General features: G+C 38.3%; 1 protein-coding gene across 5 annotated transcripts in view; it reads left to right on the top strand.

The window, feature by feature from the left end:
• LOC136846649 (serine-rich adhesin for platelets-like) overlaps positions 1 to 17,607 on the top strand; it is a 77,509-nt gene that overhangs the window by 10,263 nt on the left and 49,639 nt on the right. For 3 of the 5 annotated variants that reach the window (XM_067117623.1, XM_067117622.1, XM_067117619.1), the window contains exons 5-8: positions 490 to 601; positions 4,229 to 4,350; positions 5,551 to 7,237; positions 15,417 to 15,613. In XM_067117623.1, the coding sequence (XP_066973724.1) occupies positions 490 to 601; positions 4,229 to 4,350; positions 5,551 to 7,237; positions 15,417 to 15,613 (2,118 nt within the window). The remainder of the gene's footprint in view (positions 1 to 489; positions 602 to 4,228; positions 4,351 to 5,550; positions 7,238 to 15,416; positions 15,614 to 17,607) is intronic. The other 2 variants (XM_067117621.1, XM_067117620.1) reach the window with 2 other exon arrangements.

A 17,607-nucleotide genomic window follows, 5' to 3' on the forward strand; every position in this document is an offset into this window, starting at 1 on the left:
TGTCACTGTAGGTTGTTTGGGGGCAGAGCTCATGCTGGGGAAAATCCATTTATATAAGTATAGGAATGTATCTTGAAGATGAGTTAATGTTTTTTCATTATGTGCAATGCACAGTTTTCAAGGACATCACAAATGGTTTTATGTAGGCATGACATAAAAAGTGCTTACTAACGTTCTCTGTGGAAAAATAAAAATTTACAAAAGAAAATGTTCTTCCATGTGTATGTTATTTATGTCCCAGTGGTCTGGTTAAACTAAGATATACTTATGTCCCAGTGTTTGTGAACTTTAATAGAATTTTTCTAAATAGTAGTTATTGGGAAAATGATTGTACTTAGATCCTAATAACTTTTTTGCATTTTGTTGGATTTTTTTAAATTAAAAAAACATTAGAATCTACATAGAGTTTAGAAGTGTTTTCAGTGTATTCAGTGCAGTGTTACTATGAGGTTGCACAATACTTAGGCACATATATATTTTATTTTCCAGGAGAGATTATGATCATCGTGAGAAGCGGGCCATCTTGAATTATATAATAGATAACAAGAAGTATCATGAAGTGAAAGGTCGAAGCATGTGGATAGAAATGGAAAGGGCAAAGGTAAATATGGAAGATATAGGTTTTGTATTTGTGACTGAAAACTAAGCAGTCTAGATTACAGTACTTTACTTGCTTTTGCTAGAAGTTTCCTTACTCTGATATGTGGAGGTCTTTCAGTGGCCCATTTTGACCTATAACTCAATAACTTTGGATCTCTTTGCTTCCTTCTGATATCTGACTATTCTTGCTGGATAATGACTTTGTATTTAGTTTTGTGTTGTGTATAGAGAACATTCTGTTTCATGTTCTTGCATTAGTACGTCAACTTGAATGTAAATTGAAATGCATACTGACTGTTGCTGACCTAACTTAAGTACAAAAGGCTGCGGGTATAAGTATAGTCTGTACCTCTACAAATGCTAATGATGCTTCTAAGTACTGAATAACCTGTTTGAGATTTAGAAAATATCTTTAACCCCTTGGTCCTGATATGATCCTGTGAGATGTAATAATTGATATTGGGTTTAATTTGGATATCCTTGCAAGAGAATCATTTTTTCACACCATGCTGTTTGAATGAATTTTATGGGAAAATTTCAAATCACTTAAATGGGCCATAAATGACTTATAGCAACACTCACACCTCAGCTGAGTGAAATGAGGAAGCATAATCTCCCATGAGATTTCATAGGGAAAGGTACATCTCCATGTCCCAGTGCATCTCATATATATTTGCCCATGAATATACTCAGGGATTGTTGCTGGTTTTAGTTATCTTTTATATTATGTCAGCTATAATTGTAATTTTGCAAAATAAAGTAAAAAAAATATATAATGTGTATAACTTGCTAAAAGGTACTACATCTCCCCATCCAAGTACATCTCGTATATATTTGTCCATAAATACACTCAGGGATTGTTGATGGTTGTAGTTCTTAACTGGTGTGGCCTCAAGTGGGATGGTATGCTGACCTAATCCATCTGCTTATGGACTTCCCAAGGGAACTGCCTCCTGTTCCCACATTGTTGAGATGAGCATAATGGGCGGTAACCATCAGGCAGTAGCCTCCCTCTGCTTTCATGGCTGGAGGCTATTAAGCAGCTCCTCAGAAAGAAGGGATTTTCTGAGAACGCTGTGGACACCATCTCCAACATTCTCAAACCATTGTCCGTTGGAGTCTATCAGGGGAAGTGGACAGTCCTTTGTTGTTGGTGATGTGGGAAAGGTCTCAATCCACTCAAGACCAGAGTAAGGGAGGTAGCAAATTTCCTTGTCTGCCTACGATGGTAGAAAGCCCTCTTGGTCACTGCAGTCAAGGGTTATAGGGCTACCCTCACAGGTGTTGTGGCCTTGTGGCATAGACCTCTCCACCCTCTGGGAACTGTCATTCATTATCTAGAGCTTTGTGAAGTGCCCCCCACAAGAGTTGATGGTCCCTGAGTGCGATGTGATCAAATCCCTTGCCAGCTTGAGACGTTCTCCCTATGAACCCATGAAGAAGCCTTCGGATAGGGAGCTAACCCTGGCCCTTGCCTCCTATGGGTGGTTGTCCCTGTCCCTGGTGTTCATCCCAGGCTTTGTGGCAAAGACCCAGAACCAGTTTGATCCTAGGCCCAAGGTTCACAGGCTTTTCATTCCCATTGTTGAAGGACTTGGTCAGGGACGATAAGGACAAGATGCTCCTGTGCCCAGTGAGAGCCCTGAGAGCGTACATCAAGCATACAGACCCCTACAGACCCATCTGCAGACTATTCATTAGTTCATGACAGGAGAAGAGGGGGATCTCTAGGAACACAGTCTCCTTCTGGCTGGGGGAAGTGATTGTCAGGGCATATGAGGATGTGGGAGGAGACGACCCTCCCCCAGGATAAGGGCTCATGAGACAAGGGCCGTTGAACTGTCAGGACCTTTGTATAAGAAGGTCAGGGTCTGGAAAAGACAGTCGACCTTCACCTCAAGGACCTAGCACACAAGTCCTTTTAGCACCTTCACCTTGGGTCCAGTGGTCACAACCCATGAGGGGAAGGAGGATGTCAGGAATGCCAGAGAGGAAGGGTGAGTATATAGAACATGACCTTTAGTGTTACTTTCTGATAGTGACCTGTGTTCTAGTTGACTAGAAAGTGTGGCCTTCAGTTTTGGGGCGGAAGGTGCAACTTCAGCATCAACTGAGGCACACCCACCTTACTCGCTTATAAAACGTTGACCTCCTGCCTCTGAGTGAAAGCATAGGTTTGTATTTGCATCGGAACAAATACCACATCTAATAATTTGTATATTCCCAAGTAAATGAATCTGTTTTCATAGATAAATTTTTACCCTCCTCGTACCACATTGCATAGAATTTTGTTTTCTTTCTGGTTGATTCAGTGACAGCTAAAGCATGTGAAGTGCGAGCAACTACATCTATGAAAGTGTAGGTTTATATGCTTGGAAAATACAAATTTCTGTAGACCCTCAGATATATCACAGGCATTCACATACTTAAAAGTAAGTGCAATTCTTCTGTAAGACCACAAGTGAGGCAGCCCCTGGTTATCAGTGGGCTCAGTTATTGGCGATTTGGTTTTTCGGTGCTTTTCTAGCTATGAAAATCGACACCAATAATCATGTATTGGTGCTGATAACCGAAAATCAGCGATTTTCGGCACAATGTGTGCCAAAAATCACAGAAAAAAAGGCCCGGAAATCGCCGATTTTCGGTTATCTGCGATTTTCGCTTATCGTCACACCGTCAGAATGGAACCCCCACTGGTAACCGGGGACTAGTGAAGAAATTTCCACTTTCAGTTAGACTTCACTAAACAATTATTCACTCTCTTAGCTTAACATGGAAATGATAACATTACGTTTATCAGTAAACACTGTGTTTCTCAAACTTTGATGCGAGAAATTGCTAATTGTTGGTTTGGCAGGATACTTGACAGTATTAAAAAATCTCTTGTGTGTTAACTCTGAATGGTTCAAATCCTGCTCTAGATGATAGAATTTCTTCATATTCTTTATTTTGGGTCTCATGCTTTGTATTGACAAGCATATCCAAAAAGTTCAGAGAATTCCAGAAGTTAGGTGGCATTGTGGTTATTACAGTTACGTACTCATCTGGTAAAAAGTGACCAGTAAACTCTATATGTACGTTTCAGCCTAAGAAGCAGTAAAAATGATTGCCCACTTGGTTTTGATAGTGAGGATGGGTCTAGTTCAGCTCTAATAACTGTACAGAATATGAATTCATCAGGTATATGTATGCATGAACTGCAATAGACTTTTAATCTTCTTTTGGTCACTTTGGTAACGTGACCTCATTCTGATACTCCAGATGTGGGTTTGAATCCTGCTGTGGACATTAGACTATCTTCACATTGCATATGAATCTCAGGCTTTGTAGTGACAAGTGTATCCAAAATTTTTGAAGAGTCTCGGAAGTGTTTTCTTGTAATTGTTAAAAATTTTCAAGATACAGTGTACCTTGAAAATGTGTAACAATTATATGAAAGTGTTCGGTGCTTAGTGGCGAATCTGCAAGTTTAATGTCACTGGAAGATGGTGATGCCAGAATGCTTCAAAAGGCTCTCAAAAAGATTTTCCCCTAAAGGGATTATGTTGATAATGTTGAGTTTTATGACAGTATATCAGTGTTATTTTTGTTTTGTCATTGAGGACTCATTGTCCCATCTTGTTTACAGGTTTGCCCAGGAAGAACATGGGAGTCCATGAAAGAACACTTCCGGAAGAACATCATACACAACTTACATATATTCAAACTTGATGATAAAACATTAAGAAGGCTCACTGAACCTTTTGTGAAGTAAGTTGTTACTAGAATTCTATTGACATATGTTATTCTCTGAATATGCTAGAATGTGGTCAACAAAATGCCTCGAATATTAAGAATTCACATAGCAATAAATGTTTATTGTTGATATGCAAAGAAATGGGAATAAATGTTGATGGTCCACATAATGGCAAGTCTTGGCCTTTACCTTTTCAGTTTATACAATTATGATTTTTTTTGTTGTATAGCTTTCACCATTGGTGTAAGTCAAATAACTTATTATTGAAATGTGTATATGTATGAAAACTTAGTCACAAAAAACATGTAGGATTGTTATGGATCAGCTTATTTAGCCAAGTAATTTCTGTTATAGGAAGTGTTAAAAGTAGGGTACAATTATTTCATTACACATTTAATAATGATAACTTTAGGATATCCAGTAATCACATTATTGGGCTTGGTGCAATAATAAAGGGTAGTTATTCTGTATGGTACGTTTTAGGCTATAAGTACATCCATAGCAAGGCTAGCCTGAAAATATAACATTTTGTTTTGATTTTTTGTAATTATGTCTATGTGAGAGACTGAGTGCTTGGCACCTATAACAGCATGTCAGTCAGCTAGATAGGGACTGCCACCTCTTGAGGGCTGATTAAATTGAGAATAGGTCACATGTACTCAGTTAACCCGCAAGTCCATCCTGGAAAGGGATAGACCACCAGTGTGTGATCTTTGTGATATCCTCCTTACTGTGAAGCATTTATTTGTAGATTGTCCTGAGATGTAGATGAGAAAGAAACATCAACTTTAAGGTTCCATAGAGGTGGTTTTAAATGATGATGAAGTTGATGTATGACCTTTTTAAGCTATTGACATTTTCTATTATATATCTAGATCATTAGTAATTCATCAGTTTTATCTTTTAACCATTTTCATCATAGTACTGAATAACCAAATGGTTCCAGTGCCAGGTCACCAGACCTGACTTTCATAAATCAAATCGGTTGTACAGTATATCAATAAAAAACTCAAATTCAAATTTTTTTTATTATAGTTTATTTAGAAGGATTGTACCAATGTTTATAATACCTTACTGTTTTGACAGAAACGATAGTATTGACTATAATGTCAGTAGTCTACAGTGTAATTTTACTTTTTACTGCATTTTATAATTTCATATAACGTATAAAATACCATTTTCTTGTAGTATTTACCATTGTCATTTATTTGCAGGGAAAGGATAACTGTAAAAAGAAGATGCCCAAGTGATGATTCAGATGATGAAGTTTCTTCAAATGGGGATGAAGATAATGTTTCAAGTAAGGATGTAAGGAACTTAGACAGAGATAAAAAAGGAAATGGACAGAAGGAATTAAATGCCAAGATATTTAACAGAGCAGTGGATGGAAAAATCTCCAAGGAAGACAATTCCAATGACCTTACTGTTCAAGAAACAAGCTCAAATTCAAACCCTTCATTAGCTCCAGATGGTGGAAATAAAAAACAAAATGAACAGGGTCCATCAAACAGAATCACTACAGTAGAGAGAACTTCACAAGGTATTTATGAAGAAAATGCTCCCCCAAAAATGTTGAAACTTGCTGATAATTCAGAAGTAAAAAGTGGTGAATCAGACCTTTCTAACAGTTCAGATTCAACGATAATGTCAGATGAAGAGCTAGGAAATGATGGAAAACTTGATGGAGGAGCGACTGGTGACAAAAGTGAAGACCAAAATGCTGTTAACATTACTGTTACAATAGAAGTTTGTGAAAATGATCAAAATGATAGTAGTCAGTCAAAGAACTTTGTACCTACATCTTCAGGTCAGTCATTACCAGATGTTATTAGTTCTAATTCAGCATCCGTAAACACAGAATCCACACATGAAAAATCTTTTAGTCATGTGGCGACCTCTGATTCAGGAAATATAAATACACAGACCTTTGACATTGCTTATTCAAATGAAGAATTTAGCACAAATCATTCAGGTTTGCATTTACCAAACAGAAAAAATAAAGACCATGAAAAATGTAATTTACGAGGACACAAAAACTCAGGAAATATTGATGAGGATCATCATGTACATAAAAATAAAGAAGTTACCTCAAGATGTTCTGAAGGTGAGGACATTAGTGAAAGTCCTTCAAGAGGAAAAGAAAATGTTCATGATTCTTTATTTTCCCAAACACAAACAGAGTGTGCTCAGGCCTCCCAAAATCCTGTCACAGGAGACAAAGTGATTAGTGACAACCTAAAGGAGCTTGATGAATCGCAGATTTCTGCTCATCATTTAACAAGAAATGACAGTATAAAGAGTCTTACCACTTCTAGATCAAAGGATGCAAATTTGAGTCCTGAAAGCAATGTAACTAGTAATGGCACATTCAGCAAACAAAATTCTAGAAGAAAACAAAATATTAGGAGCCCTCGGTCTTTAAGGACAAGAGATAACTGTGTTCATAGTCCCAGGGCAGGGGATGATACCTCTGATGTTTATGGATCTCCTTTGTCAGGTACACAGAGCGAAGGATATGAAAGTTGTTGTGATCAACATCATAAAGAAGATACCATTCAAAAAGAACTTGCACAGTCCAGATTAGAAACATTACATTCAGATTCCTCCTCAAGAAGCAGTTCATCATCTCACAGTGTTGCCTCTACAATTATTTTTCCTCTTCCAGGAAATGGGAGTAGAAGGAAGCAACAAGGTAGTTCAGACACATGTACAGATACTTCCAGAAATATTAATGAAAAGGCTGGCCACGAAATGATGAGGAGAAAAAGACGAAAAAGGCTTATTAATGACAGTGACAGCGATGACCAGAGAGAAGATCAGTCAGAGTCATCAGACAATGAAGTCATTCTTAAAAGGAATCCCCACATACACATTTTTGGAAACAATCCTAAGAGCCAAAAGGTATGTTAATCTGAATAAGCAAATGTTGTGGCCCTATAAAAATTCAGGTGGTATTTTTTTTTTAGTTTGCAGCTTGCAGAATTGCAAGACAGTCTAGTTAGATGTAAACTGTTCAATTTATTCATTACTACTACTACTACTACTACTATTATTTATTGTCATTATATATATTTTATATATATATATATATATATATATATATATATATATATACAGCAAACCCGGTTTCTGACAGGTTCGACTTCACGGCGTTCGAGGTTCTGGCGCTTTTCAAATATATTCATCAAGAAATTATTTCCAACTACGGCGCATGTTTCGAGAATTCTGACGGCGTCGTGCATCACGCCGATCCGAAACGGAAGAAATATGGCCTTTAAAATGGCAGAATAATCATAATTTGAAGGTTTTTATACAAAACTCAATAATAATGCAGTTTACATCGTTTTCAATGCTGCAGGCATTAAAAGCAAAGGTTTTCTTATGATTTTTGGCGATTTTCGCGATGTTCCGGCTTGACGGCGATTTTTGGTTACGACAAGCGGAACCCCGTCGTAAACGGGGACCGCCTGTATATATATATTATATATATATATATATATATATATATATATATATATATATATATATATTTGGTCTATCACAGTCATCCTGTTTATAGTGTGGGGTTCTGGGTTGCATCCTGCACTCCTTAGGAGTCCATCACTTTCTCACTATGTGCGCTGTTTCTAATAGCACATTCTTGTCACGTCAGATCCTGGAGTACTTCGTCTTCCCAGATTTTTCCAGGTTCCTTTTCGGGATCTTGGGATCGTGCCTAGTGTTCCTATGATTATGGGTACAATTTCCACTGGCATAACCCATACTTATGAATTATTTTCCATTTCTTTCTCATCTACTCTGGTGTCCCATGGTATTGCGACGTCAATGAGTGATACTTTCTGATTTTGTCAATCAGCGTCAAGTCTGGTTTACTGGCACGTATCACCCTATCTATTCTGATACCATAGTCCCAGAGAATCTTTGCTTGATCTTTTTTTATCACTCCCTCAGGTTGATGTTTGTACCACTTATTACTGCAAGCTAGTGGGAGTTTCTTGCACAGGCTCCAGCAGATGGCTTTTGCTACTGAATCATGCCTCCTTTTGTACTGGTTCTGTACAAGCACTGGACATTCGCTTCCTATGTGGTTTATGGTCTCATCTTTCATATTGCATTTCCTGCATATGGGTGAGATGTTATTTCCATCTATTGTTCTTTGGACATATCTTGTTCTTAGGGCCTGATCTTGTGCCGCTGTTAGCATTCCTTCTATTTCCTTCTTGAGTTCTCCCCTCTGTAGCCATTGCCATGTTTCTTTGCTGGCCAGTTCTTTAGTCTGTCTCATGTACTACCCGTGCATTGGTTTGTTGTGCCATTCTTCTGTTCTGTTTTTCATTCCCCTGTCTCTGTATATTTCTGGGTCTTCGTCTACTTTTATCAGTCCTTCTTCCCATGCACTCCTTAGCCACTCGTCTTCACTGGTTTTCGGATACAGTAATGCCCCAGTGCTCTGCTCTTGATGTTGACGCAGTCCTCTATGCTTAGTAGACCTCTTCCTCCTTCCTTTCTTGTTATGTATAGTCTGTCTGTATTTGCTCTGGGGTGTAGTGCTTTGTGTATTGTCATGTGTTTCCTAGTTTTCCGGTCTATGCTGCAGAGTTCAGCCTTTGTCCACTCCATTATTATTATTATTATTATTATTATTATTATTATTAAAAAGGATGGGCTGTATTATGCGAATTTATCTTATATAGTGTCTTTCTATCCTCCCCTTATGATTCGCTTTTTCAGGCTCAGCGATGTTAGCCAGTAACTGGCCGATATTCATGTTGGAAAAGGACAATGTAATGCGGAATATTGGAAGTCTTTTATTAAAATATCCGATCAGAAATCGTGTCTGGGTTCAGGTTCCTATTCTAGGTACTGTCGACATGTTTCCCGACCAGCTGGCTGGTCATCCTCCTGGACGTGGTTGCAGAAGGTCTGAAGAAACGAGTGCTCGGGTTGGTATTTATGGGGTCTTGCTCGGTGCTGAATTATGATTGGCTGCCCGGGCATGTACCCTCGGGCGGAGCCATCATCAGTCAGTTCGGTTTTAGGTCTTGCGTGCGGGGCGTTGTAGTGCTGAGGGGGGCCTAAGAGAAGAATTCCGATCCTCGGATTCCAAATTTTGATTTGCTCGTACGCTATGGGGATCGCCGTGCATGTCTCCTGGCTGTGGGGAGGAGAAAGGTTTCTTGCGAATGTTGAGTGTTGGTTTCTCCTTCCCAATGTGCAATGCTTCCAAGAGGCGTAGGCGGCGGTGGTCGGTAATTTGGTCAATTATTGCGATGTTCGCGATTATGTCTTTTCTTGCCATTCTCTGGTTATGGATGGTCCTGGCATGATTAAAGATAGCCCCCTCTTGGGCGTGGCAGGAAATCCTCTTGGAGAAACGCATGGTGGTCATACCGATGTAAGAACCGAGGCATCCTCGGACGGGGCATGAGTACCGGTATACCACATTGGTTTTCTTCAAGGGGTCCTGTCTGGAGTGTCCAAGGATCCTCAGGTATAAGGTAGGGATTCTGAATGCCACTTACTATAAACAAAGTCTCCTGTCTGGAGTGTCCAAGGATCCTCAGGTATAAGGTGTTAATGATGTTTTATATGGGCTTGTTTGTCTTTTCTGTTAGTTTTCAAGGGCCTTTACCTGTTTTTTAATTTTGGGGGAATTCCAGCATGTTTATGCAAAGTTGTCGTTCCTAATGCACCAGCTCCATGAAGTTATCCTTGATAGCCTTTCCCCTACCTTGTTTATGGCTGTCTGCCATTTCTTTTTTTATTATAAATTAATTGAACAAGACAGAGTTACAGAAGTAAACTGATAGGGTTTGCGTGAAGGTCTTGTTCAATCCCCTTTTTATTGTCTCTGTGTTTGCAGTCTCTGCTAATGTAGCATGAAGCTTATAAGCTGTTTTTCTAAATATTGAAGATGGCCACTGCATTCTTACCAGTACTGTACACAGGATCATAAAATGGTCCTGAAGATGAGTTCATTTAAATTAAAAACATTCATATTGTTACTTTGAGTCCTGTTTTCCCCAGACTCTTAGCGTCTTGTCACTGGGTGTTGGTGCTTCAGAGAGCAACTACCTAGATCTGAGTAATAACTCGGCCCTAAATAGTTTCTCTTAACTAAATTAGGTAGGGTTTATCTTTTCCCATTGTCTTTGCCAACACAGGTATGCTGTTGAATATTGATTGGTTTATTCTTAGATTATGAGAGTGGTTTAGAATAGATAACATACCTCCTTATTTGTAGAATTTGAGTAACTGGCATGGGTGAGCTGGGAAAGACGAACCTTGCCCCTGTGCTTTGTCTTGCTGCATTTACAATCTATAAGGCAAATATTTATTTGAGAATAGCATTATTCTTTCTTCTCTAGTAGGGCTCCTCTGGAGGGTAGAAATCCACCGTGGTTGAAATTTTGTTACACTTGTACTGTGAGCATTATTTTGAAAAAAAGATGAGTTAGGAATTGCAAAGAATATGCTGCAGAAGACCTAACAGTCTGAAGGCTCAAGCTTCATTTCTCCCAAGCCACACAACCAAAAGAGTAAGTAGAGAAAAGAAAATGCTCTTAAACCAAATACTTGCCAAATAGTAAAAATTTTCAGTACTAAAATTAGACAAGATATCTTCAACAAATTTAGAAAATAGACCATAAAGGAATTGCTCTTCGAAGGAAATAACTCTCCACCCATTGAGAAAAAATGAATAGTTGATTGAAATGACCACAAATAAATAACCTGTAATCTTCCCAGATATTAAGAAATTAGTGGTGCTAATGTGAATGTAACAGCTTGATATACTGAACTCCGTCCAAGGAACTGTAACTTTTCCTCAGATCCAGGAAGATGAAGAACTACTGAATAAGCAATTACTCTTAGCATCTTTGTGCCACAAGGGGATCAACTTAAGTGTGGGGGGATAAAATGCAAACCTTTACCAGGAGTTATAAAATAAGTGGGACAACTGTTATAACAATCACTGTAGTACCCCATTTAATGTACTGCCAGCAGGCTGCCAAAAACACATCCCACTAAAACAAATGTGGTGAGCATACACGGCATATTAACACTGAGATTAATATAATATAATTAAATAGTAAAACAGTTTCAGTTTTCTATTAATGCTATAGCACAGTTTCCAAAAGCAGACACTGCACAGTGTATATACTGAAAGATATTTCGGTTAGTATCTCGCTATAATTGGTGTGACCTTAATGTGTAGTTATGGTGCAGGTTATCATATACAGTAGCCCAGTTTCATTTATACCTAAGTTTTGGCTCATTGGTAGCCTGCGGTATGTTTGGGGGTTTACCTGTAATGTAGGTATAAGTGTAACTAAGAATTTTGAGCTGAAAATTTTGAGGTTGACTTGTATGGTGCTATTACGGTAATTGAAAAAAATAACGAGTTTACCTTATATTTCTGGTTGAGAAGCTTAACTACAAATAAAGAGCTAGAGGACTCCTTGACCTAGTATAAAAGTAATTAATACAGAGTAGCTCTAATTTGGGGTACTCATGAAAAAACCGAATAATAGAAATAAGAAAGTTAATGAATAGTTGTCATATACTGTTGAATCTCATAAAGCCAAATCCCCTTGAAGCACTATCTACCATGGATAATGGTTAGGGAAACTATATAGAAATTGAAGAGCATGGTGTGAAAGGTAATAAACAAACCTACTATAAAGTGACCTCAAAAAATAAGATGCAAAATACTGATGACTACAGTAGGAGATGTCCTTTCAGTCCAATTGTAAACTCCAACTACAGGAAACACAATGAAACTAGCGAAATTAAATCATTATCATCTGAAGTAACCGAAGAGTACGCAAGGCCAAGAGTGAGAGAGAATGTGGATGAAAATAAACTATAAGAAGTCATGTTTTCACTGTTATTTATCATTATGGCAAAGACTTCAAAACACAAGACATCATACATATGTAACACACTTTATTGAGTCAAGCAATAAACCTGACAGTAAAATAAAAAGGTAGCCTAATAGCAATGATAAAAGGCAGGGTCAGATATATGAATCTGAATGAAAGTGGTGAGCTAGCCTTATCCTTTCCCCTCAATTTTGTGACTGTTCAGCGCAATAAAGATGTAAGCCAGGGACTTGCCTGCCAGAAAAGCATTTAATCAGAAATGTGTCAAGTGCACAGCACCATTTCCCATGAAAGCCAGTCAGTCCAGTGAAGCAATATAGGTTCCTCCTTCTTGAGAGATGTACTCATTCAGGCTATAATATTTACCAAAAATTCCTTTTTAATGCCAGAACGCTAAGAACAGCTCATGGAATTTATCAGATGAAAAGCTTCACCCATGTAAGGTACACAGAAAGGAATTTGCTGCAATACCTCTGGATAGAAAACTAAATTCTCATTACCTAATATGACCTCTTGTTTTTATATCAGAATTGTCTGCAGTCCTAGTTAATGGGATTATTGACAAAATGCCCTCTTAAAAGTTTTAAATTTTCATTGTTCCTAGAAATGCCATAGAGGCACTTAAAAATTATTGGCCACAGAATTCTTTGTAAGCAGACCAAACAGTCCTTCTCAAGCTCTTTGTTGGGCGAGTCGGTAGAGCTATGGACTAGCACTCGCTAGGCCCGAGTTCAAGTCTCCAGCCGGCTGATGAAGAGTTAGAGGAATTTATTTCTGGTGCTAGAAATTCATTTCTCGCTATAATGTGGTTCGAATTCCACAATAAGCTGTAGGGCCCGTTGCTAAGTAACCAATTGGTTCTTAGCCATGTAAAATAAGTCTAGTCCTTTGGGCCAGCCCTAGGAGAGCTGTCAGTCAGCTCAGTGGTCTGGTAAAACTAAGGTATACTTACTTTTTACTTAAATACTCCTTCCATTAATTGTATGAAGCTAGTATAAATGTTGAACCCTGCTAGATCCCTAAACCTGTAGGCTTTAATGAAGATGCCAATAAATCAGGCAAGTTTGCAAAAATTATGACAAGATCAAACTCAAAATTTTTATGAACAGGTATCTCACACCACTCAAGTTATAGGAAACAAAAACAAGTAAAAAATGCACCGAAGCTTTGGCGCAATCGAGTTTTCTGTACAGCCACTACGGCATATAATCAAGGCCACTGAAAATAGGTCTACCTTTCGGTGGTCTCAGTATAATGCTGTATGAGCCGCGGCCCATGAAACTTTAACCATGGCCTAGTGATGGCCTATCCTATATTGTTGCCAGAAGCATGATTATGGCTAACTTCAACCTTAAAGACAATAAAAACTACTGAGGCTAGAGGGCTGCAATTTGGTTTGTTCGATGATTGGAAGGTGGATGATCAACATACCAATTTGCAGCCCTCTAGCCTAAGTAGTTTTTAAGATCTGAGGGCGGACAGAAAAAGTGTGGACAGAATAAAGTGCAGACAAACAGACAAAGCCGGCACAATAGTTTTCTTTTACAGAAAACTAAAAGTGGGATTTGTAGAATAATGAAACAGCTAAACAATTAAAGTTATTGAGCCCAGAGTAGGGCTAAGGCAGTCATAAGTTCAAAAATAACTTTAGAGGTTGTATTATCCTTTTTGAGAATTTGGCAGGCCTTTTTAACAAACGGTTACTTAGTGACCACCCCCCACTAGCCAGTTCCCATCTGTAGAGAACGCACATACAACATTAACAATAAATTATTATTATTCAGAAGGCGAACCCTGTTCATATGGAACAGGCCCACTGGGGCCATTGACTTGAAATTCAAGCTTCCGAAGAATATGGTGTTCATGCGAAAGACGTAACAGAACGTAATGGGAAGTACAGGAAGAGGAGATCAGATATTAGAAAAACAGATGAATTAACAAATTAATAAATGAAAATGTAAGTAAAATATTAAAAAGCAAGTTGAATTGTAGTAGGGTAGTAATGCATTGCATCTTTGCTTGAGCTTTGAAGTTCCAACTGCACGACATCCTGTGGGAGGCTGTCCCACAGTCAATGGTGAGAGGAACAAAGGACCTGTGAAACTGAGAAGTTCGGCAGCGAGGCACATTTGCTGCTGTTTAGTGAATCTGGTTGCTCTCAGCAGGAAAAGGGGATCAGGGGTCAGCTGTGAATGTGAAAGATCTCTGTTAAAATACAGCTTATGAAAAAAATACAACTTAAAAAAGCATGTGTGAATGCCTAAAATTAAATTAACTAAGGCTAACAGTGACACAAGCATTACAAAGTACAAAAGTACATAATATCCATTGACTAATTAAAGTATTTAACCATGACCAGTGAGGTGCAGTTTATGGCTCAAATTCTACTGTTAATGTGTTAGCCTGGACTATGTTCAGTCACAAAAAATTCGTCTGTTAATACCCATGAATAATAATGACAACAACAACAATAATTTTATGGACACCTTAACACTGCCAGTAACCAAACATACATGGCTTAGTAGGCATGAATATTTCAAATACAAGGGATAAGGTTGATAACCAATGTGATGTTACCAAGCATGAGTTAGGGCTGTGGAAGAACCACCCAACCTAGTACCAGTGAAGACATCCAAATAGCGTTAGGTTAGATGGAAGCTTCACCTAACAGGAAGTGTATACAGTATGCTATATAACTGTTACATTATTGGTTATTTCTAATCTGGATGCAGTCTTTCTGCTAGTGGTAATGACAGGATTTGTATAGTAAGTAATTTGTATGTATGGAAAATAAAAATTAATTTTTTTTTTGTGTTTTTTTTTATTGACTATGTTTTGAAGTGATGCTTTGAAATCCAACTATGTGCTTATTTTTTTTTTTTATTCTTGGGGATTTTTCATGAAGATATTAGCATTTTTGGTAATCTGTCAGCTATCAACAATGGCTTGAAATTGTGCAATGTTTTTTTGTTAGTTTCGGTATCATATCTTTTTTTAGTTGTGTATTACTGGTAAGCCACCAGAATGCATGTTAGTTTCTGTTACACAAAATCTATGTAAATATATAAGGCCTTAAGTTTTAGAATTCTTATTCCAGATTTTTGTGTTATGTAAATTTGACTTACTGTTAATGCCTCTGTACCAGATCGTAATGTCAAGGTTATATCTCCAAAGTGTGTGGTTTTTTATTTTTTCAGCAGGCAAATCAAAGAGAACCTGAAACGGACTGTGTAAGTGAAACTTCATCATCAGATATGGAGGACCATACTCGATTTTCTTGTGCTTCGAATCGAAATAATCATAGTGGAAGATATGATCGAACATTCAATCCAAAATCTGGTTGTCGAGAAGGCGATAAAAGGGTTAATGGAAAATTGGGTACTGCCAGAAAAAGGTGAGTTGACAAAGATATGTACAAAGTAGAATACAAAGTTTAGGTGGATATATTATATACCAACCTCTTGTTTGTCCATATGGAACCGTTACTCATAAATAGCCTTATTCCATGTGACCAACTCCCAGCTACACCAGGTACTCTTCAATACCCTTATTTTGTGTGAACACCAACCAAGTAGACCTTGGAGAACGCTACTGCACATCCATAGCCTGTACCATGTAGTCCGAGAAAGCATCACTTCATTTCCATGTATGGCCATGCTTTAAGTAAACAGGCTTCTTTACTCTCATCGGAATAGCATTTTTTGCTGTTATTATGGTGAGCTTTTCTTTAGCTTCATCCATCCATTTCCTTATTTTGTTTATACTTAATTTAGTTCCCTTTACCATCTGGTCAGTGGCATGATTGCCACTCCTACACTACTGTGAGTACATGCTTCAGTATTTCATTCATTTTGATCCCAGGGGAGTGAGTACATGCTTCAGTATTTCATTCATTTTGATCCCAGGGGAGTTCTGCTTTTATCATCTGGTTTTTCAAGTACTTGATCGATAATGGCTATTTGTTTAATTTCAGGCATCTAAAATGATCTTGTATTCAATTTCAGGTACCTCTCTTTATTTCATTACTACATAGCAGTTTTTTACTGTTGCTCGTTATGGCAGTAATAGTTATTTTTGCATTGTCCTTAGTTTATAATTATTATTCGTATTCAGTGAAATACTGTTTATCTTTCTATTGTAACTTTCACTTTCATTTCTGTTTCTCTTATCACAGCATTAATGTGTATTAACATTACGCTGTAATTTTTGGTGTTGTAACTTATCTTTCCCCTTTCTTATGCTTGTTTTTGGGGTAAGTATAATTAATATAATCATGCCACAGCATACTTATTCAGGGTCATATGATTCTGTATCTCCATGTCATCCTTAGATGAGGACTTGGATTTGAAATGCCCTTAGGATGGGTGCTTCTTCCTCCTCTGTCCTGTTCTGTGCCTCCAACTGTCAGGATTTGAATTGTGTTGGATGAGGCTTCCTTCGTGCTGCCTTGATGTATTAGGTGTGCTTCCATTACATTTGTGTTGCATGTTAACTCTTTGCCTGTACCTGTGACTATTGCAGTTTTGGAGGTGTCTGTAGGGGACCCCTTTATTTTGTCCTCAGTGATCTTGACTGCTCCCAATTACTCTGCTGCTCTTGTGTACATGACTGCTTCAGTGTAATTAGCTGCTCCAGTGTTGTCTTCCATGACCGTGCCTTCATTGTGTATTCAGTTTCATTAGTGCATGATTCTGCCATGCCTTCAACTTTGGTGTTGCACTCCCTTGGTTTGAAGATATTCCTTACCCAACTGGTTCAGGCCCTGCTGTATCTCCAAGGCAATTCACCCCTCCTCTCAGAAGTTTTCTAAAACAAGTAGGGAGAGCAGCATAGATCTCTTAGGGATCATGCCTTTGGTTAACTTGGACTGCCAGCCAGCTCACATATACAGTACAAGAGCCCATGATCTCAAAGGCACTATCATGATCCAAGTCACCTTTTACCAGGTCATCACAGTGAACAAAACTCCCAAGTCTGTACCTCTAGATAATCACATCTTTGCAAGCCTAGATGGTACTCAGCTCCTACTCATAGTTCTTCATGGCTTGCTACTGACATTCCTCACTGCTTGCAACTGTATTTTGCGCAGGAACCAATTATGTCCTCTTCAGATGTGTCATCAGGAGATACTGCTCTTCCTCATTCCTCTTGTCAGTTGCCTTCCTCTCCAGCTCGCTCTCAATGAGTGCAACCTCTTCATGGACTCCTCCTCCTCCATGACTTGCTAGACTTGGTATGTGCTGTCATTCCTCTGGCACTCAGGCCTCTAAGTCAGGCTTATTCAATTTTTCAGAGGTTATGTGGTAACTGGGAAGAACTCAGATAAAGACACTTCATGTGACAGAGAGAGAGAGAGAGAGGGAGAGAAAGAGAGAGAGGGAAAGAGAA

The sequence above is a fragment of the Macrobrachium rosenbergii genome, chromosome 15 (assembly GCF_040412425.1).
Source record: "Macrobrachium rosenbergii isolate ZJJX-2024 chromosome 15, ASM4041242v1, whole genome shotgun sequence".
In the NCBI taxonomy this organism is placed as follows: domain Eukaryota; kingdom Metazoa; phylum Arthropoda; class Malacostraca; order Decapoda; family Palaemonidae; genus Macrobrachium; species Macrobrachium rosenbergii.